Genomic DNA, 23,576 nt, shown 5'->3' on the forward strand with positions numbered 1-23,576 from the left:
CCAGTGCTGGACGAGGACCGGGGCAGGAGGGGGCATTAGTGTCAGGCCTTCTTTGGCTGGCTTATTGGAGCCATTCCCGTCCGTGCTCAGGTGGCTATAGTGGTGGGGGGGGGGGGTCAGGTCTTTTCCGGTGCGTGTGTTCAGAACCAGATACATCCTTCTCTTTGAGTCAGGGAGGGAGGAGATGAAAGGCTGGAGCAACAAGCGGAAGGTGAAGAATTACCTTTGTCCCTGTGCCATGACGTGAGCCTTAGAACAGTGATAAGAAGACCGGGCCGCCTAAGCTCAGCTGAAAACCGACTGTATAATGTAACGTGTGTGTGTGTGTGTGTGTGTGTGTTTGCAGGTGGAGGATTTGGCAGCGTGTGTGTGTGAGAGAGAGGAAGATATTCAGAGCAAGAATACGATGAAGATTTGTCTCAGCAGGATGTTACATGAGAGACCCAGTTCAAGTCCAGGCTCACGCAGAAACAGGAAAAGTTGCCACTGGGTGAAATTTATACACAAATAAGAGATTTGATTAATGAGTAACAATTACAACTTGTTGTTGTGATCAGTTCAGTTTTTGTAAGTAGTCTGATAGATGGTACAGTTTTTTAACCCTCCTCTTGCCCTTCTGGGTCAAATTGACCCAATCTGTTTCCTTCCTTCTTTCCACAGTCCCTTTTCCCTTCCTTCTTTCCTTCCTTCCTCCCCTTTGTCCTTACTTCTTCTTCCTTCCTCTTTTGATCCAATTGACCTGATCTGTTCCCTATACCGCCATCTTTCTTTCCTTCCCTTTTCCCTTCCTTCTTTCCCTTCTTCCTTCCTTTTTCTTCATTCCTTGAATGAATCAGTACCCTCCCTCCATCTTTCTTTATTTCCTTTTCCCTTCCTTCTTTCCACAATCCTTTTTCCCTTCCTTCCTTCCTTCCTTCCTTCCTTCCTTCCTTCCTTCCTTCCTTCCTTCCTTCCTTCCTTCCTTCTTCTTCCTTCCTTGAACGAATCTGTTCCCTCCCTCCATCTTTCTTTACTTCCATTTTCCCTCCCTTCCTTCCTTTCTTCATTCCTTCCTCCCTTCCTTCCTTCCTCGAACGAATCTGTACCCTCCCTCCATCTTTCTTTACTTGCATTTTCCCTCCCTCCCTTCCTTTCTTCCTTCCTTCCTTCCTTCTTTCTTCTTCCTTCCTTGAATGAAACAGTACCCTCCCTCCATCTTTCTTTATTTCCTTTTTCCCTTCCTTCTTTCCACAATCATTTTTCCCTTCCTTCCTTCTTCTTCCTTCCTTGAACGAATCTGTACCCTCCCTCCATCTATCTTTACTTCCATTTTCCCTTCCTTCCTTCCTTCCTTCCTTCCTTCCTTCCTTCCTTCCTTCCTTCCTTCCTTCCTTCCTTCCTTCCTTCCTTCCTTCTTTCTTCTTCCTTCCTTGAACGAATCTATACCCTCCCTCCATCTTTCTTCCCTTTTCCCTTCCTTCTTTCCGCAATCCCTTTCCCTCCTTTCCTTCCTCCCTTCTTCCTTCTTCTTCCTTCCTTGAGCGAATCTGTTCCCTCCCTCCATCTTTCTCTCCTCCCTTTTTCCTTTCCTTCTTTCCACAGTCCCTTTTCCCTCCCTTCCTTCCTTCCCTCCCTTCCCTCATCCTTACTTCTTCCTTCCTTTTTGACCCAATTAACCCAATCTGTTCCCTCCCTCCTTCTATCTTTCCTTCCTTTTTCCCTTCCTTCCCAAACTTTTGAAATACTCTTTTATTCATCTTCTTCCATGTTCTCCTCATGTTACATACTGTAATTCAGAGGCATAAGTTACTCAGGCATTTGGCTGCTGAAACAAAGGCTGAAAACAGACAAGTGGGTGCTTTATGAACACTTAAGTACATAGTTGAGGAACTAAGTGTTTCATTTAAAGAAAACTCCTCAGACTTCTCACCCTTATCACTAATCCTCTTATCTTGATGTATGATCATATTCTTATATTCAGTCCACTTCCACACAAATCCTCAGACTCATGTATCAACCAGGAGAAGGTTTACAGCGATGAACCTCAGTCTAGAAGAGGATCTGTCATGTAGACACAGAGTAAGAAGCAGATACCACAGTGTTTGTCTCTGTCAGTCACTGGCACAGGAGAGAAATTAAAGCCTCCATGTGAATTACTTCAGTTAATAAATCAAACTGTTATTAAGAATAGAGAATACTGCACCTCTGAATGTGCAGTATAGAGAAATCTGATACAGTATATGGCCATTTAATTTCATCATCATTATTTTCCCACTAACGCCCAAATAAAGTAAATATATAGATTTTTATGTGTATGGACACAGCTGCAGAACTGTTTCTTAATACTTCCTTTATAAGTCATATTTTGGATACACTTTTTGATTTTAATAACCCAAAATCATCTTGTTTTCCATCTTCTCCTCTCCCTGGCTTCTCTCTGGAGTTCTAGTAACAGCAAATTGACGTCAGCCAATCAGAAGAGAGGGGGCTCTCGCTCACTCTTCTGATTTGCTGGCTGTTTTCTGAGGGATCTGATAAAAAATCCAGATTTCAGGTAAAACATTCAAATCCTGCAAATACTGAATGGTGGATCTTGGTGGGCAGAGCCTCGTGACTGATTTGTTGTGACATCACAAAGTGACAGGAAATCCTGACGGCTGGTTTTAAGGCTGAGTTTCTGAATACAGGCTGTGTGCATTTCTCTGTCAACTGAGGCTTTGATACTTTAACAGTATTAATATAGAACCTTAAATTGCTTCATAATTACACTACATGTGGACATGTACTGTACCTTTATACTGTATGGAGCTTTAACACAAACATCTACATTTATACTGTATGGAGCTTTAACACATTTAAACTACATTCAAATGTGTAAGATGTGGTCTCTCATCATAGCTGAGCTCTGGGGCCTTGTTTTTCCCTTCGGTGAGGTTCAGTTGTCGAGCCTCCGTGGCCTCTTGGCTCCTCAGCCCATACCTAAATTTAAATAAACATTCCTTCTTCAGGATTTCATGGCCAACCTGGTTTAGATCATGTTAAGTTTTTTTTTTATACAACCCTGCAAATTTACATTTCGGACTGAAATGATTTTCCTCCTGAAGCCATTGGCGGTTATCTTTCAAAACCAATTAACCCTCTGACATATGTTTTCCATAACCATTTCATATTTTCAATTACTCTCTGTGCTTTTAATAAGTAGAACAAGTGTACCTCGGTGCCAAACACAGACTCCCTAATGTTTATTTCTGTGTTTATTTCCTGCGTGTGTGGAATGGAAGTACCAGGCTGTAATTAGAGACACAACAAGCGGACATGGCCGACACTGTGAGTGATCTGGTTGCCTCATGTGGCTCTTTTGCCAGGGCTCAAACTAAATGGAAAGATCAGGACCTAAATGTCCTGGTTCTTTTGAGTGAAAAAGCTTTTACGATTCTTGGCTGTCCGTCGGCCTTTCGACTCAATTTGCAACGTAATGAAATTTAAGTTGGCTTGTGTATGATTGCTGTCCCCGGCTTTTGCATATGACAGAATTTTCCTGCCAGTCCAGAGGTATAAAGGAGCCCAGAAACTTTTTTTTTTTTTTTTTTTTTTTTTTACCTCCTCCATTTGTTCTAATAAGCTTCTGATTACAGCTGGTGGAAATAAGCCACTCAGTTGCGTAGTCCCCAAGCGTATTTATATTTTTTATCCCTTTTCTCTAATCATAAAAGGATTCATGGCAGGAAAACAGGTGGCTGCACTAGTCTCTCACACTAAATGACTGACGAAGTGGTTGAAACAAAAACCAGAAGCCTCTTGACCTTTGAGCGCTGACGTCGATCAGTCAGTCTACATCAGATGTATTATGGGGCTCCGGTGCTGCAGCACCTGCTTTAAATCGTATCACTCAGGATCCAGTGACAAGCAGAATATTTAACATCAGGGTTTTCTCTGTGTTACAGGAGCTGGACGTGGTCCCGGATCTGAAGGGAGACAATGGCAGGTATCTGCTGAAGGAGTGGAACTTCATCCAGCTTTCTGTGAGTTCTCATTTCAAGCACAAATTCTTCGGAGACATAACAACTCGTGAAAGCTTCTATCATAGCGGAGAAAACTGAATCCTCTGTGTAAACGTCTTCCAGGTGAATTGTTGTTGCCTCTCTGAAGTGGAGTCCTTGCTGAAGGATCTGGAGGCAGCAAACCAAGCCCTTCTTCACCCACTGGTTGTCATCTGGGTGAGTTCACAGTCACACACAGACTGAAGACTAACACAATGTCCCAACACACACTATACACTGATCACATCCAATCCACATCCAAAACTGGGCTATTACTGAATACCGGTTCAAGTCTAATAGTCCTAGTTTACAGATAGACAGACAGACAGACAGTATATAAAAAGTAGTATATAAAAACCTAACATATTTAACTTTGTGCACTAAGCACCAGAGCCAAAATAAAGCTCAGCGATGAGGCCAGCAGAACCTGGAGAGCCTGCACTGGACTCTGTGATTAAAAAACTCCAATTTAATTAGTTTGAATGTCATAAAACGTCCAGCAGGTCTGATCAGTGCAGGACTGACTTGTCTCTGTCGCACCAAATAAAATAATCTAAGTTTTACTATCACAGAAAGTCAATATATAAAAACTCAGGTGTGTGTCTTGTTCAGCAGCCACATTCAAGTAAGAATCTGAGACCATTTCGAGTGTATGACAGCATCACTGCCAGTTTATACAACAGGTTATGATCCAGGATGTGGATGATCTGACACATGCACAGATAAGAAACCTAAGGTTGAATTTACGTACATCACATACAGTGATTTTTGTGCAACATTTGACCACTTTGGCCACAAATACAGGCTAATGATTAAAGGGACAATGAGGAGTTTTGGAAAGAAAAGTGTTTTCACACTACATTTCCCATGAGACTCCGCGTGCACAGTGGAATTCTTGGACCGGTGCAAGACGGACGAAAGCGAATACATTTGCCAAGAATGTTTTCATTCATCAAGAATGAAAGACGTTCGAAGACGATCAGATACCATCCGACCATAAACGGCGATTCTGCGGCGTTATTCCCATGACCTGCCGGGCAGCGTCCGGGAAACCGAAAGTAGGAAATGCTGGGTGAGCCGACCACTAAATAATAACAAAATAACTATACAGACAAAATTATGTATTTATCGAAAATGGACCCATTAACAAGTGTGGGCAACATAGATTCATCCACATTAATATGCAACTTTTTTATAACCAAATACAAACTCCTCGTTGTCTCTTTAAAGGGGCTGAGCAGACGGGGCTCCCCGTTGACTCAATATCGGAGAGTGAGGAGACAGTCCGACAAGGGCGTGGCTAGCTAGTTAGCTTGTTGATCTTAGTATAAGAAAACTCTGAGAAATGGATGCAAAACAAAAGTCAACACTTTGATTTTCAATGCGGGAGAGTAGAAACATTAAAGGACCACACATCACAGGATTTTACGATTTCTCTGGTTTTATTATTGATCTCTTTTTGTCTTTGTTTCTAAAAGACTTTATTTTGTCTTTATTTTTATTCTATATTATCTTTACAAGCACCTTGTATCTTAGTTAAGAAAGGTGATTAGTTTATTATAAATATTATTATACTGCTAGCTGTTCATGCTAATGCTAACATTGGTTATGTAGCAGAAAGATAATAGCATACACTATAGCTCCTTTAAGGCTGTTAGAGTTAGAAAAGCATGATTGACTGACTTAAAAAATATCCATAACACCCTTCACATTTGTCTAAAAGCGAGCTAACATTAGCTGTAGTTGATGATGATGAAGAAATTCTTTATTCAGTCACATCATACAATAGCTACAAACATTAGCCATTTTTAAACACTGATTATAACAGCACAACTCCAGGCTTTATAGAACTGAGCAAAGCGGTCATATAGTGCTGATTAGAGTTGTGCTGGTCACATTATTAACTTTATTTAGTCTGGTCATCAGATGCTCATCTATAAAACTGTATACACAAGCAGAGATAAAACACACTATTGTATATCATTATGTAGGATCCGCTGCTGTGTGTAGTGTAAGTTGACTGAAGCCTCTGAAGTCTCTATTGCATTTTCCAGCCTGTGAATGAACTCTTCTTTGCATGGCTGAATACAGACGTCTGGGGCAGGACGGATTCATAGAGCTACATGTTCTACACGCCGAGCCAAACCCTCTCTGTTTTTCCTCTTGTAAAACCGTCACCTGTAGTCAGCCCCCGGCCCCCGGAGGAGCTCTGGAGCTGTTTGGAAACCCAACACCTCCCAGGAGAGCGCCGCGGCCGCTGTTCAAACGTCCACCAAGAGAAACACTGACCTGAGACTCACAGAGAGAAAAAAAAGCAAACAAAACCGATCAAATCTGCTCCAGTAAACATTTCAATATTTGTGAAAGGCCAGTTTACACTTTTTTGATTTGGAAAAACGACCCGTTTAACTAACACGGCAAAACAAAACAACGGCAGGTAACGAGGAAAAATAAACCTGCAGAGGCTGAATCCTCCGACAACACACCGCTCACTAACTGAACATGTCTCACACACACACACACTCACACACACATTTACACACATACACAGGTTCACGTGTAAACACACAGTCTGAAGTATGAATTCCCACAACACCTCTGGTATTCTGTTCTATTCTGTTTGATTATTTGAATCCAATCTGCAGCAGTACATATTCTGTTGTATTCTACTGTATTCTATTCTAGTTTATCACTTTGTTTCTATAGACCAAATCGCCTTGTTGTTTACAACTACTTCCGGGTAGAAAACCAGAACATAATTTGAATGAGAACAGTAGTAACGAACAAGAGTTTAGCTGTATGTTTTTCACGCCCTGTCACCGTTTAGACAAATCTGAAATGATTGAAGAAACATCACTATTTCTGTGTGTGTGTTTTGTGTTGCTATGTGTTGTATTTATTCAGTTTGAGGGAATCACGGTGTCTAGAAAGCATCAGTGGCTCAGCTGACAGGGACAGCTAACGGCGGTAGCTAAGCTAACATCAGGACGTCTGCTGTTAAAACCCCTTCCGTTGTCGGACACGACATGAAACTACTCCAGTAAGTAGCTAAGATATCCGTTGGAGAAAATATTTTTTCATGGACCGTTTATTGAGTCACTGAGACATTAAAGTTAAACAGGTAGCTAACCGTTAGCCCAGCTAATCTATGATAACCATGACTAATTACAAAAATGTGCACACATAAATAGTAATGTTTGTCCAATCATTGGTTTTATAAACTTTTTAAACATCAGATTAGTCTAAACAGCTATAAAGTGACATGAAAAATTAGATATATAGGCTATAGGCAGTAGCGAAACTCTCGTCCGTCACTATTGTTCTCATGCTGGTTTTCTACCCGGAAGTAGTTGTAAACAACAAGGCGATTCGTTCTATTTATTCAATTCTATTCTACTCCGCTGCACTGATTTGTGTTCTGTTGTTTTTCGTGTGTTCTGTTCTGCTCTGTTGTTTTCCACTCTATTATTCTATTCTATTCTATCCTCTGTTGTCTACTTTACAGTCTGTTATATTGTATTCTACTCCCTCTGCATGATTCTATTTGGTTCTATTGCAAGATACTTGGTTGTACTCTATTCTTAACTTTCCTCTGATGTTTCTTGTACACTTCGATGACCTCTACTGGACTGACACCAATTTGGATAACTCTGAACTGATCAGTTAGTGAATTGATCATTTAATCAACAGAATGAGAACTAAATGACTCATTGCTTGGAAAACAACGGCAAAAATGAATTCATCATAAAAAAAATAGTCTCACAAACTTGTACATCACATGACATCCAATGTATAACAGACAGGGCTCTAGGACTCTCTAAACATACAGTCTAAGTGCACTTTAAAAGAAGAGAGAGGTTGTAGGTGTGTAGGGAGTTGTATCCAAAGATCAGACAAAGTTGACTTTTCCCTCCCACTAACCTGATTTCACGGTCACGTCTGAATGTGCGTGAACTCGGTGTGAGAAGCCGTGAAGACGAGAAACGTGAAGCAGCCGCGACTTTCACGCTCATAAGCGACGGCGGCTCAGTTGGGGAGCGCCGTGTTTTTTCTTCCCCTGCGCCGTTAGACTGCACACACACATAGCGACCTCGTTATGCAGCACAGGTCCCATCACATGGTGTTGATCAGTGGAGGCATTATTGAGTTTGAAGTGTAGGTGGTAGCCTGGAGGGCACAGAGGCAGACTGACTGATGAAGGTCACCGATTCAAACGGTCTGTGAAAACCAGGCGTTATGTCCCTGAGCAAGATATTCAAAGAGAGACGCCCATGTTGTTGATATTATCACTTCATGTCTCGTGTTGTTAGGCATCGTAAATTCTGTGATTCATGTCTGCTCCAGGAGTTTCTGTTCTTTATGTAATCACCATAAAGGCCGCTTGTTCCTGACTAACTGGCAGCGTAAACTCATGTCAGGACACAGCGAACAGTTTTAACTGCTGCTCTCAGTGGGTACAGCAGGTAGCCATAGCAACAGCTGTTATGTTTTACACCATGTTAGCATTTAATTCACTGCTGAAACTGTGACCGAAAGATTACAAACAAAATGAATGAATGAATGAAAAAAAACTACAGTAATCACAACTTTTTTTCTTCATTCTTCAATCATTTCTCTTAAATGTCACAGAATCACAATCAGTGGCTTAAACTGAAGGAGACACTTGTGCCATTAAATGTATAAGAACCCAAAGCTTATACTGTATGTGTAGGCCTATATCAATGAAACCATATAGATAAACACAAAGACACTGTAAAAGAACTAAAGTATATCCAGTAGGACGGTATGTAAGGCAGTGAGTTCACCGTTTTGCTCTCATCAGGATACAGTGTCATGCATCATCACTTAAATTAGATGTTTTATAGAATACAGGAAAATGGGCAATACCTTTGCTCTTACTCAAGTTGTGGGAAACTCCTACTGGTTACCGAGCAACAACTACCTTATAAAAAAAAATACAGTGTGCACATGAGTCCCGTGGCTTGCAGTCATTTTGTCTTTTAAAGCTGCTGCCGGAGGAAAGTTTGTTAACCACGAGGGCTGCAGCTGCAGGTATTATGACTTTCATTCTCAATTAAGCATCTCAATCTCAATGTTTCAACTAATTGATTAGTTGTGTGAAAAATTGGAAAATACCAGAGATAAGATAAGCTAAGCTATGATAAGATAAGACTTTCTTTATCTCTCAGTGGGTTAATATTAAAGAGCAGTTCAAGCACTGACTTAGAAATACGCAAAATAAAAAACCAAGAAAACACAGACTATGTTCATTATATACACAACCCAAATAAGAATGAGACTATTGAAGTTCTTGTTAATAATATATGAATATAATATTGCACCAAAGGGATTAATTCACATATAGGTAATGGTGAATGTGACTACAAAGTGACAGATCAGTGTTGTATAATGAAAGGCTGTTGATGAGGAGATTATAATCAGATAATATCTCCATAAGATTGTTTACCTTGATATTTATGTTGGTCTCCATGGAGTTATTCCCAAGGTCTAATTGGAGCTCAGAGCGATGTTATCAAAAAGCTTTTTGTATTCAACCAACATGAGTTCGTTACCACACAAGACTGGAAAAACTGGTAAATCAGTCAATCACTGCAGCAGCTGGAACCATCAATGTAGTTTTTTTTAATGACCTGAGAATTTTATAATTATTCATAGATTATCAATAACCCATCGCCTGTACCTATTTTTGATAATAGCTACTTTTAAGGGATAGTTCAACATTTTGGCAAATTGACCCATTGCCATAATCCCTATAGTCATAGCAGTAGGTTCGTTACCTTTATTTGTCAGTGCAAGCTGACAGAGTTGTTTTCGAGGTAAGTTCATGCAAAACCGCTGATGCGTGTTCCCGTCGGGTCTTAAAGTTTTTCGGCAAGCAGTCTCTGCATTTGCCTCGAAAACAGCAACATTCTGTTATTATCTCATAGCGTGGTGAATGTGCAGGTCACAACTTGTCCACCAGAGCATTTTGGAGTTGTAGGATTGTGTATTTGATGAGTTTTATGAGGGAAACCAAGAAATTCCATTAGCCTCCGGAGTGAAGCTCTGAGCAGCTCACGGCTCTGCTCCACCGTTCTAAAAATAGCTTGCATCGACAATTAAAGGTAACGAACCTACTCCTAAGACTATAGTACAGTATGGCAATGGGCCAATTTGCCAAAAATGTTGAACTATCCCTTTAAACTTCTCATCAAACCTGTCAAATGACCTTCGAGTGGTTTCATTGTAGAATCCTTATGTATTAACAATTAAGTCAGTGAATATCAATGTTACTTTGTCTCAGAGGTCTTTCAGAGAGTTTCCACATCAGAAAAATGTCACATTTTTAAATGACTGAAGTGCAGCTCTTGTTTTAATTTCTATCTTGGAGCTGAGTGATTGATATTATTGGATCAAATAAAAACCACTGAGGTGTCAGCGTTTCATTGACTCAGACCGACCGGTGGCCTGGAGGTTCAAACACCTGCTAATGTGCTGAATAATCAGTCTGCAGGCGTCACCTGATGACAGCCGCCGTCTGATTGATATTCAAGTGCGAGCGCTATAATTGCTCTGCCTTGACACATTCGAAGCGATCCTCGCCACCAGAACGTCTCGCTGTCGCAGCTCTGGAGGATATATGACGGAATAATTGCGGCGAATAATAAATCACGCGTTAAGTTCCTGTCAGAGGGACGGTTGTGGAAATACGCTGCGGCGCTCCGGATCCTGGTTGGAGACGACACGGCAACGTGAGCCAGTGTGTCTGCATCGTCACCCCCCTCTGATTGGAGCAAACAAACCTCAGAGGTCCTAAAGATTTACAGCTGAATTAGAGAGTCATTATATCCTCAGACAGGACTGTGCATCACCCCACTCTGTTTACTCTCAGCACAGCAGAACGCACACTTCTTCTACAACCCCCCCCCCCCCTCTCCCCCCTCAACCCCCTCAACACATCCTTAAACAAACAGGCTTATTGAGTTGCAACGTGTTGAAACTGCTGCTCCAACAATGAGCTGTAATTGCTCTTCAATCTCCCCTCCCCACTTCCCACTACAATTTATTATTTTTTAATTTTTTATTGTAATCTTTTTTGTTTTTCCTCTCTCCCCACTATCCCAAATATCTCTCATTAGACCCATACAGTAGCATCTATCCCTTACTTCTCCTCACTCTATTCTTTATTTTGATTTATTTAAAGGAGAATTCCGGTCATTTTTGACCCCTAAATCGTTGTATTGATGGTCACCCAGTGTTGGTTGGAGCAAAAAACGCGACTAAAATTGATGCAGGCAAACCGGAGTTACAGCATGGCTAGACGGTGCTAGCGATAGCAACAACGCTAAACTATGGGGGCAATTCTTTCAACCACAACAAACACTGAATTAAATATCTATGGTACATGACTCGAATCCTTATGACACACCACTGAACTCAAGAAGAAAATCACAACAAGGAAAAAGTGTTTTACCCCATCCCCCCCTTCCTCCCCCCAAAAACATTTTTTTATTTTACCCTTTTTTTTCCTTCTCTCTCCATTTCCCCATCTCTTTCATCTCTTATCATACCCACCCAATAGCACAATGGTTTATTACCTACCAATTCCCTGACCTTGAATCACAAAAATTATTTTTCTACTGTCTACCAACCAGTAGACCAGGGTTCAACCCAACCCATACTTTATAAATGTATGGTCCCTCATAATTTATCATTCGCCTTCCCAACTTTACTTCTTAATTTTATACATGCTTCCTTTCTCCCACACCCCCTCCTTGTTTTTTAATTATCTTTGAGTCCCCACTCTCTTTTCTACCATTTCTATCTCTCCTCACAATACTTTAGGCCAGTGCAAAACAAATTGTAACCCAAATCCTTAACCCCAACCCCCCCCCCCCCCCCTCAACCCCCTCAACCCAACCCAACACATCCTTAAATAAACAGGCTTATTGAGTTGCAACGTGTTGAAACTGCTGCTCCAACAATGAGCTGTAATTGCTCCAAAGAATGGTGTGTGTGTGTGTGTGGGGGGGGGGGTTATAATTGCAAATCTGGCACATAGATCCTCAGTATTGGCAGGTGCTTTCTGATTGGGCGTGGTGGCCTTTTGTTTTGATAGGTGCATCTGAGCGGTCCGGATGAGCCGTCGTCCGCCAGCGGGAAGATGCCGGAGTTGCCGGCGGCGGCGATTGCGGATGCGGCCTCGGCAGCCAAGCTACGAAACATCCTCCTCTACGGCGTCCGCCTCCCACGGTCAAAGGTGAGCTCTCTCTCTCTCTCTCTCTGCTCCTCCACCCACACACACACCGCCGCTCTTTTCTTTTATTTCTCCGGCACGTGAGCGCAGAGTTTCTCCTGCGCTGCATATTTGAGAGAGGCCAAGCTAAACAGAATGGGGAAATGTCTCGCTCCAATATCTTGTCATGCTTTTATGCTCCGGGGCAAGGTTGCTGTCTTTTATCGCCCATCTGTCTGTGCTGGCGTGTGTGTGTGTGTGTGTTCGGGAATAAATGTGTCATTACGAGGGCAGGATCTCAACTTTTCACCTTCCACCACATGTGTTGCAAAGTGTTGTTTGAACCGTGCGCCAGCAGGATGAAAAGGACGCAGAGGTGCTTCAGGTTTAAAGCACCGCCGCTGCCGCCCCCGCCGCCGCACGTGCGCGCCAAAACCTCGGCAGTTAAGCCGCGCGTCCTGGGAATCCTCGGCGAGGGCCCAGCGCCGAGCGCTCGCTGGAGTCGTCAGGGTGGATGCGGTTGACCTGAAATCCATAACTGACTGCTGGGTAATTACAGGATTATATAAGGTTGAATTATTCATCCTGCGCAGCGAGAAACGTCAGGATTCATGCTACCAAAGCTGTCAGGTCCAATCACAACGGCTGGGGCCAGATGTGTAGGGCAAAGTAAAAGACAAATGTTGAATATTCATGCCACTATTGGCCTTAAATCTGACATCCGGTATGATTTATGTCCAAGATTTACTGCAGCCGTGTGACAGATGAGGCTTCTTGGCAGCTGGATGGCTTTCTCAGACCGACCGGCGGTAAAAACCCCTCTGTTCCCGGGGCGGATGTTTGAGCAGGTCGGGTGGTTTTATTCCGCCGCCACTCAAAAAAAAAAGGAAACGTGAATCTCTGCGGTCTGCGTTCGTGACGTCACGTAATGAGAAGGAGATGCTCCGTATCCGTGATAGCCGGGGCGTTGTTGCGATATGCTGCCGGACCCACATGTGAGTTTGATTCCCCGCTATCGGATGTTGGACATTGTTTGGTTTTCCTCTGCATTATGGAGACTAATGCTGTTAATTAGTCATCCTGCTTCGGCTCCTCGGACGGAGAGCAGAGCAGAGCAGAGCAGAGGAGGAGGGAGGGGGGAGGAGAGAGGGGGGAGTGGTCCAGGAGGATGCGTGTTTCACCATGTTGCACCATGATAAAACGCTTATCGCTGTGAGATAGGCTGCATTCTGCTGCTCCACGTCTATAAATCACTGTTAGCTTTTTGTTGCAATGAAGATAATTCTCCCCAGATGGACTTGAGACTCTGCCTGCCAACACTCCTCCTGTCACATGTACGCTTTATATATGAATAGTGTTCACGAAGTTTGTTTTATTTCTCCAGTTTCACCAGGCAGTAATAGAGAGTGAGTGGGCAGATTTAGAGTTCATGGTCTGTCCTCAGCAGTGGTTCCCAACCTGTGGGCTGCGGCCCGCTGCTGGGTCCACAAATCATTAGCACAACAGCCAGAGGATGTGATGTTGAAAATGATTTTTAAAGATATTGAAAATGATATTATTTTTACTCATATTTCAAGGGATCACTGTGTGGGTTGAAATGGAGTAGCAAGACAAACAATAAAGGGATACTTCACCCAAAATCGATAATTCACCAATTTTCTACTCACCGTCATGCCAAGGAAGGGTTTGGTGGAGAACTTTTGGTGTCATCAAAACACTTTTGGAGTTCCAGGGGCGGTCCGGCTGGCTGAATTTCCATATAATGGCGGCGGATATAGAGTTCACTTCAGGACAAGCGCTTTCAGGCAGCACTATGGAGGTATTTGGATGTTTCATAGTGTGTGTTTTGGACGATTCAAAAGTGAACTCTATCCGCCACCATTATGTGAAAATCTGTTGCCAGCCGGACCCCCCCGGAACTCCTAAAGTTTTTTGATAACTCCGAAAGTTCTAAACCAAACCCCACGGTGAGTAGAAAATTGGCGAATTATTGATTTTGGGTGAAGTATCCCTTTAAAGGGAAAGTAGTCTGAGCTGGAGGAAGTTCGCTGCTTCGATTAGCCTCTCATTGGCCGAAACGAGCCACGCAGTGGAAGTCCCTCCTGTTTTTCACAGTCCCCTCGGAGAAAGGAAACATCAACAGGAACCACGGATATTCTGATATGACTGTAAAGATACTCAAAGAGTATGTTTACGCCATTTGCTGTATATGATGGATGTTCTGGCTTGTTTGCCGGCCGGCTACAGCAAAAGTTTTATCTATCAAGCTTGACCCATCGTCTTCAGTGAGGCTAGCAGAAGAGCGCTATACTGTATAAGTGCAAGTCCATTTACCATTCCATTCATTATTTATTGTCTTTTTCTGATCATTTTATGCCACTATTATAGTATAAGCCTCAACATAGTTTAATAGGTGGCGGTGCGTGGCGCAGTGGTTAAGGCGGCCGCCCCATGTAGAGGCTATAGTCCTCAGCGCAGGCGTTCCCGGTTCGAGTCCCGCATCGGGCAGACCTTTCCTGCATGTCATTCCCCCTCTCTCTGCCTCCCCCATTCCTGTCTACCTCTACTGAACTATCAAATAAAGGCAAAAAAAAGCCAAAAAATATACTTAAAAAAAAAAAAAACATAGTTTAATAGTACACATACCCTGTATGAAGAAGAAGAGCTATTTATTGGCTTTGAAACTAGCTCCATGATGTTAATGTCAGTAGATTCTCAATGAAATGTGGTCATTGAATGTTATAAATTAAGCGCCTCCAGATAAACAGTGTGTGGCCCTCATGTGTCAAACCATAGAGGAAGAAGAGGGCGCAACTTAATGTCATTAAAAGAGGACCAGTCAAACCTCAAATGGTGGAAAACGATGTGGAAACGCTGATGGAAATATGACGTCCAGCTGTTTTTATACAAAGAATGGAAACTATTATAACGATTATGTAAAATGATTGCGGTCAGCTCTAATAATTGCAATCAGGCAATTATGTAATAATTGCGACAGGCTTAGCAACAAGTGATACTCTGCCCTATCAACCAAAACAGAAGCATTCAACTTCCTGTTTCCTTTCTTTCAGCTCAATGCTGAATGCTGATTCATTATCAGTAAAATAAAAAGTGTGTGTACCACAAGTTCGATTCCGACCCTGTCACATATTCATTGTACTCAAAGCTGTAATAAAAGCAACTAAGTTTAAATGGAAAGTACTCTGACAACCTACTTAGCCTGTTGTTCCAGGGTCAGGATCTAGCCAAAATGTTTTTGTTTTTTTAAATTTTCAAGCGGTCCATGGTTTGGAACAGGTTAGGAACCACTGCTTTAAAAAAAACATGAAATAATAGTCTTTAAATAGAAAACACCTGATATGGTGTTTGACGCTGTTATTACAAGATCAGCTCAACTAACTCATAGTATCCAGTGTCAGCTTGGTCACATGATGGCAGACATGTTTGTTTTTTCACCGCGACAAAAGAAAGGTCAAGTCTGTGAAAGGGATTTTCACATCCACCAAAACCATTGTGATTCTGCTGCAGTTCACATGACAACACAGTGTTGCACTTTGTTCACATTGATAAAACAGTTTAGATTCTATTCACTATAAATTCTCATTTTCCTTTTATTTGTGTTTGTGGCTTTGTGTGTTTATGTGCGCACCAGCTTCTGCTCCACACAGTAAAAAATAACACTGGTCCACTCCACACCATCACAGTCCTCTGGTTTGTGGCTTCATTAATCACGTTGTCCAACACAAAACGAACCGACTGCACTCACCACAGTCGAACAGATAAAATCTAGAATCTAGCTCCAGATTTCAGCTAAATTAAGACTCTCGTTATTTTTCTTTGGTGCTTTTTTTTTTTTTTTTGCAGGAAATAGTTCATATGATATAATAGCTGAGGCCGTTTTCATTGGCAGCAACGGTTTCTAGTGAAACAAAGCACAATAACCAAAGCGAAGCCATAATCTGCGAACGATTGAACTGTGACGGCTGTTACTGTTTTAAAAAAAAAAAGACTGGATGTTCTCCCTCGTCACCTCCACAGAGGAAGATGCATCGCTCCCAGCTGCTGGAGCAGAGCTGCTCTGGAAACAGGGAGGAACAATGGCCTGACAGTTTAGAAAGTACACACCCACCAACTCCTCTCACACTCACTAATTAACACGGCGTATCTTGTTTGTTTTAACTCCTACACAAACAGAAAGGGGAAAACTGCAGCTCCATGCTTAATGCACAGATATGAGGATTGTTTCAGTCTATTCATCCGATCGATGTTAAAGGGATACGCCAACATTTTTTTTTTCGTAATTGCCTTACTCCTGAGTCCATGACAAGCAGATAGACACCATCCTTTCAACTGTGCGTGCAGTAACAAGGGAGATAGAGCCGTATCGCCCGTAATTAGCTTAGCTCAAACGCTGGAAGTGTAGAGGAAACCGGCGGGCCGATCTTTGTCTCAGAGCTGACAAAACTCTCCGGTAAGGCATCTTGGCGGTCAGATGCCGGTAACGGGACGAGATCGGTCAAAACGGAGGGTTCAAGCAAAGACGGTTTATTTTGGTTCAAGCTAGCTACATCGAGGGTAGGTTAGCTTCCTATTTCAAAGTAAAAGCACAAATTCTATCCTCATGGTTTTCTGTATGTAAAGTGCAACGGGTGTTTTATTTTGTGAAAGTAACCGGAAGTGCGTTGGTCACAACGGCTAGCTTGAGTAGCGCCAAATTCGTCCGAACAAAATTGTAAACAGCTGGTATTTAGACAAATTAACGACACACTGCTGATCTAAACAGCTACTTTCTCGCCTAAAAATGTTTGAAATGTTGATAAAGTGATATATTTACAGAGTTTAGAGCTAAAATGAAATCAGCTTCTGACTGCTGATTTTGGCTCGGGTAGGAGGCAGGCTAACACTTCCTATACACTTCCAGCGTTTGAGCTAAGCTAATTACGGGCGATACGGCTCTATCTCCCTTGTTACTGCACGCACAGTCGAAAGGATGGTGTCTATCTGCTTGTCATGGACTCGTGAGTGAGGCAAGACACGAAGACATAATGTTGGCGTATTACTTTAACATATCAAACTACTTAGTGTAGACAACTGAAGCTGAAAAGATCATGAACAGTAGGTTGTATCCTGAACGCCACACCCTTACATTCTGTTCCACCGTGAACAAACCAGATACATACATACAGTACTGTGCAAGGCATTGATGTTGATGTTTAGATTGTTATCCATTAGGCAGTACCATCCGAGAGGCCTCTGACCACATTTATTCTGCAGCATTCTGCCCAAACATCCAACCAGTTAAAAAATAACTATTTGAATTGACAAGAAGAAGAACTGAGTCCTGCAACAGATGATATAGCCCCCCCCCCCCCCCCCCCCCCCCCCCCCACAGGGTCCTGATCTCACCATTATGGAGTCAGTCTGGGATTACATGGAGAGATAGAAGACACTGAAACAGCCTACAATTACATGCAAAAGCTTGGGCAGCCCTGGTCCAAATGTCTCTTAATGTGAACAGTTCAGCAAGTGGAACATTAAGGGGCCGTGTCCACCAGACGCGTTTTCAGCGCTGACAGCGCTCTCAGCGCTGCTTTCCCAGCGCTTAGCGCTCTCTCTCTCCCTCGTCAGAATGCCGCTGTTGCTAGGTTACAAAACGAGTCCTCTGACACTTCCGTGTTCAGGCCTTGTTTAATGTAAACACTACAGCGAGTGTCAGAAATACACAATAGCATTAGCGGCAGCTTTTGACATGGACCCTGAGGTCGGCCTACCTTCAACACAAGTGTGGGTCATGATATAAACCGAGCCACGTCTCCGGTTGTGTTGCTGTCGGTAACGTATGTCCCGCCCCTTCTTGATTCTGATTGGTCAGTGCGGGGAAAAGTGACATTGACGAGCGCGGCGCTGTTCTAAAAGTTGAACAGATTTCAACTCGAGCGCTCTGAGCGCCGCGACAAAAAGAAGCAAGCGCCCAGGGCGTTTTACCGCCGAGGGCGCTGAGCGCTGTGAGCGCCCGACTCAATAGGGTTTGAATGTAAAATAGACGCCCAGAGCGCTGAAAACGCGTCTGGTGGACACAGCCCCTAAATGATCTCCAAAAGACAAAAAGTTAAACAAGAAACACTCTTTCGCAATATTTTAATCAACATCAGTGTATTATTGTAGTTTTCTACAGTTTTAGAGAGAAAAAGGGAAACAAAGCAGCAGCCTGCAAAAGAATGAGAAACCCAGGAGACTGGAGCTCTCAGATAACTTTGACCAAGGTATCAGACAAGATATTTACTATTTACACACTGTGATAGTTTACAAGGAGGGAAAAGATGTCATCTATAATTTTATTCCTTTTGGAGGTCATTTCATCTTCCACTTGCTGAACTGTTCACATTGACAGACATTTTGATCAGGGTGGCCAAACTTTTGCATGCTACTGTACATCCACAAAAAACTATGGCAAGTTCTCCAGGATGCTTCAACAAGCTGCCAGTCAAGAACCTTAAAGGGGAACTATGCATATAAGTCCGCTCGCTTTTCTGCTGTTTTGGTTACACTCCTCTCAGCCATTTGCATTTGTTTACAACAAAGCCGGCGGAAAATCAATAAATGGAGCGTTGGATAACGTTACATAACATAGGCTACTATGTTACGGCGTGTGCATAGTCTTAACCGTCATTAACAAAATATTAGGGGTTACAGAGCGCGTTTGTGTCGCGTAATGCAGAGTGCAACTCCAAAACGCTTTTGTGGACAAGTTGTGACCTGCACAATCACCACGCTATGAGATAATAACAGAACGTTATGAAACGGAGCCGTTTTCGAGGTAAATACAGAGTCTGCTTGCTGACAAACTGTCCCTGAACGCAACTCGCATCAGCGGTTTTGCATGAATTTACCTCTAAAACAACTTTGTCTCATAACGTTCCGTTATTATCTCATAGCGTGGTGAATGTGCAGCTCACAACTTGTCCACCAGAGCATTTTGGAGTTGTTGGATTGTGTATTTGATGAGTTTGATGAGGGAAACCAAGAAATTCCTTTAGCCTCCGTAGCGTAGCTCTGAGCAGTTCGCGGCTCTGCTCCGCCATTCTAAAAATAGCTTCCGCTGACAATTAAAGCTAACAAACCTACTGCTATGACTGTAGAGATTATGGCAATGGGCCAATTTGCCAAAATGTTGAACTAACCCTTTAAGGTAAAAATGTAGCATAGCCACGGGAGAAATCCTGCTTAGTTCCTCTTTAAAAACCTGTGTGCAGGTGTCTGGAGGAGAACTGGAGCTGTGGTCACACCAGATGATGATCTGACAGTTTCTTTTGTTGACTGAGCTTTGTAAAAAGTGAATCCATAAATAAAGACTATTCATGGCATTATTTCTGAAAGTATCTTCACTTTATAGCGCCTAAAACTTTTGCACAGTACTGTAGAAGTGAGGTTTAGGGTTTGGCTTCATGTCTTTTTGAAAGCTAAGAAGAATAATGTTTATGTAGACAAGTTGTCTTCTGTGGTTTGTAGTGTAAAGTTCAGCGAACCACTGACCAGACCATGGCCATACACAGAACGTGAGTATTATTTTCTGAGCTGCAGGTCACTACTGTTCAACTGGATCCACATTTCACAAAAACAGTTCTCCAGTACTGTAACGCAGCACTGTTTATTCTCCTTCCTCCCCTCCACAAACGATGAAGATGTGAAGGTCTGATTAAAGTTTCTGATGCTTGAAATTTACTACTGATGATAAAATCAGATATTACATCAGCGCAGTGTGCATCTTCCAGGTTTTCAAAGACAGAACATTGTTAAAGATAATCCACCATAAACTCTGACTGCCTTTTGTTCCTCCCTGAATGATTTCATCCTCAGGCACGAGTGTTTGTTGTCAAACTGGACATCAGTGAGGAAAAACAAAGCGGGGAGAACAGTAAAGCATCCCTCGCCCCTGATTATGTATCACTCTGAGGAACCGCTGGACGCACCCACCGCTCTGGAAAAGAAAGGGCCCGTTTGGCTAATTGAATTTTAACCTTTGACAGTTAAAATGCATGAGCGCTTGGAATTGCGTTCGAAGCTGGGAAACCGATCCACCTCGTAGACCTTCAGAGACGTCTCTCTGGATAAAACCGGGGTTTTCTCGAAACGAGGCCCGACTCTTATTTCACATTATTCAAATACTCAGCCGACGAGGCACGGAGCGTCCAGCGGCGCCGTGCGTGCCACTTGGAGGAGAGAGTGAAACGCAGTCACGGTCAATGAACAGCAGCCTCTCTCTGCAGGGACGTGTGATCAAAGCGCCTCTTTAAAGGGTAGTTCACCCAAAATTCAAATTTCACTCATTATCTACTCACCCTCATGTCGACTAAGAGCTGTGAGAATTTTCAGAGTCCTCCGTCCCTTCTCTGAGTTACAGGGGGTAGGGGGTCCGCGCAGCAGTATTTGTCCATATAATGGTTGTCAATGGATACCAACTTTCTTCGTCCAAAAAGACACACCAAAAAACATCCAAATACCTCCATACTGCTCGTCTGTAATGTCCCTCTTGTATTGAAGCCCCGACATGAGAAATTGTTCCGCCGGGCACTGACACAGGAAGAGCAGTGAACCGAGACACTGGGAGCTTCCACTACAGACAAGCTTAAAATATAGACTTATTTTATTTTTTTCAGAACAATTTCTCATGTTGGGGCTTCAATACAAGAGGGACATTACACAGGGTTCCTACAGCTTAAGCCAAGTTAAATTTAAGACTTTTTAAGACTTTTTTAAAGCCACTTGAAATGAAATTTAAGACCGACTTCATAATAAACACAAATGCAGAAAAAAGAAAAAAAAACACCACATCAATTAGGGTTAGGGACAATTTTACCCACTTTCCTATGTGATCCAAGGTAAAGTGACTGCTACATGAACATTGGATTGTGTCTCTTTCCAGCTGTCCTTTCAAAATAAATGCATAAAAAGTCCGGGGAAAAAAAACACTGACTCGGGAGCTGGAGGCGGTGAGAAATTTAGCGTTGACGGCTGCCACTAACTTCTTTATGTCGGAATGTTACCAATTATTTTGAGATTCGAGACTAATTACAACCATAAAATACCACTTAGCCTACCATGTGTTAACATTTTTAAGACTTTTGAAAAATTGATTTAAGACATTTTAATGCCAATCAAGGCCTTGTTTTTAGATTAATTAATTCAATGCCTTTTTAGATCCGTAAGAACCCTGATTACAGACGAGCAGTATGGAGGTATTTGGATGTTTTTTGGTGTGTCTTTTTGGACGAAGAAAGTTGGTATCCATTGACAACCATTATATGGACAAATACTGCTGCACGGACCCCCCCTGTAACTCAGAGAAGGCACGGAGGACTCTGAAAATTCTCCCAGCTCTTAGTCGACATTAGGGTGAGTAGATAATGAGTGTTATTTGAATTTTGGGTGAACTATCCCTTTAAAGATTTGTTTTCCATTTGTGTCGCCGCCTCTGTGAAGATGCCCACAAGCCAAACATCCGGCGCGATAGTGTGCGAAAACCTCAAACCGGTTCTGAGGACGTCGACTGGAGAATATTCCGACACCTGATCTTTCTAAACTGACACGATGTTGTGAAAACGGTGACGGTATACACTATCAGTGTCTGCCGCGGTGATAGGAAGTGTCATCGGATCCCTCCTCGCACAGGGTCCTGGCGACTTGTCATCCGCTGAAAAGGGAGTTGTCACGGTGATATATGGGTGTTGTAATCCCTGCAGTGAGAGCCCTGATGTTTACCCAACCCCATATTTCCTCCTCCTCAAAGAGCCCGGACCGGGAATCCTAAACCTGAGAAGAGATTAGCCGGCCGGGGAAGAAAAGAGAGTAGAGAGAAAGGAGAGGAGGGAGGGGATGAAGGAAGAAAAGGACAGGACTCTATAGGTGTATTCTCCTCTGCCTGTTCAGATCTAGGTCTGAAAGGCGGACAGGTGAAACCGTACACGACCCATCCAAGCTCTTGCTGTGACACACGTAGAGTTGTACCCTGGCCGGGGTCAAAGGAGATCACTGGGCGACCGCATTCTCTGTGGCTTCAACACACCGCCGACTTTTCACAGGCTAAATCTCCACACTTGTCCTCCACTGAATAAACAACTGGCCTTTTTCCTGTGTGAAAGACGACGGAGTTGTCAAAATGCTGTGGTGGATAGGTTTATCTTCTCTACAAGCCACCACATGGAAATAACTTATTCAAAGGTGGAGCTCCCTTTCTAAATCCTCAGGTTGTGAGATGATTGATGGGATGGGATGGGAAAATGTGCTGAAATCGATCTGATTTTTGTTTTGGGGATAAAAAAAAAACACCCTTAAGTTGACCGGTGCTAAGAAATATTTTTTAATATGTACAAGGACACATATTTCTTCATGTGTTGATCTCTTGTTGCTTTCTTTCTTTGTTTCATTTTTGTTTTGGTCTTGTTTTATTCTTTTCTTATAATTTTCTACTAATTTTCTATAGTTTTTACTTATTCACCCCCCCTTATTGATGTATGGTTATATGCATTGTCATAATATACATTCTGACAATAAACTAAAAGCTTAAAAGTTAAAAGTTTATGACCAATCAACACTTTATAGTTTGTGTCAGCTTAAAGCAGAAGTAAGCGATCTGGTGGTTTTGGCTAACTTCTTGTCAGCCGATGGAGTTAGCAGTCCCCGCCCTCGTCCCTACGTCACCACATTCACGTGCATCCCTTGGCTGCACACACAGAGAGGACCGCCCCTTTATGCCGTTCTCTCTCCTCATTGGATAAAGGTTGTAGGATACAAGGAAAGTTTTCTCCTCGGCTTACAGCAGAGCAGAGTGACTGACAGACCCGTATTTCAGACCAAACACTCTATATAAGTGATTGCTGTCGGAAGATAGAACTATTTAAGACTTATATTAACACAAATATTCCACTTACTTTTGCTTTAATATGTACTGTATATGTTAAATAATAGTGTACATCCATAATGGCGGCTCTGTGAGGCTGAGCTTTGAGCTACCAATGCTAACATGCTCACATTAACAAGCTAACATGCTAATGTTTAATACTTACGCTTGCTGATTGGAATCTTGTTTGTTTTTTGTAGATTTTTTTTGTATTTATTCAGAGTTGGACAAAAAAAAATGGTGACCTAATGATGGTTCAATATGAGAAGTTAAGGGATCACTTTAAGTGATTTTTCATTGTAACCCACCCAGTGGTTGTTGAGAGATTTCACACCAAACCTCCTGGTGATGCTGGAGGAGAAGTCCATCTCAGTCATTAGGCCTCATCATCTGGGAGCCCAGAATGATTGCACTCGATTTCGCT

The 23,576-nt window shown here is 42.6% G+C and overlaps 1 protein-coding gene across 1 annotated transcript in view; it reads left to right on the forward strand.

Annotated features, from left to right (window-relative positions):
• The window catches only part of crppa (CDP-L-ribitol pyrophosphorylase A), a 72,746-nt gene that overhangs the window by 26,559 nt on the left and 22,611 nt on the right, over positions 1 to 23,576 (forward strand). The window contains exons 7-9 of the mRNA XM_083989785.1: positions 3,924 to 4,001; positions 4,104 to 4,196; positions 12,139 to 12,279. Coding sequence (XP_083845911.1) covers positions 3,924 to 4,001; positions 4,104 to 4,196; positions 12,139 to 12,279 — 312 coding nt within the window. The remainder of the gene's footprint in view (positions 1 to 3,923; positions 4,002 to 4,103; positions 4,197 to 12,138; positions 12,280 to 23,576) is intronic.

The sequence above is a fragment of the Trachurus trachurus genome (assembly GCF_905171665.1).
Source record: "Trachurus trachurus genome assembly, chromosome: 16".
NCBI classification, from domain to species: Eukaryota; Metazoa; Chordata; class Actinopteri; order Carangiformes; family Carangidae; genus Trachurus; species Trachurus trachurus.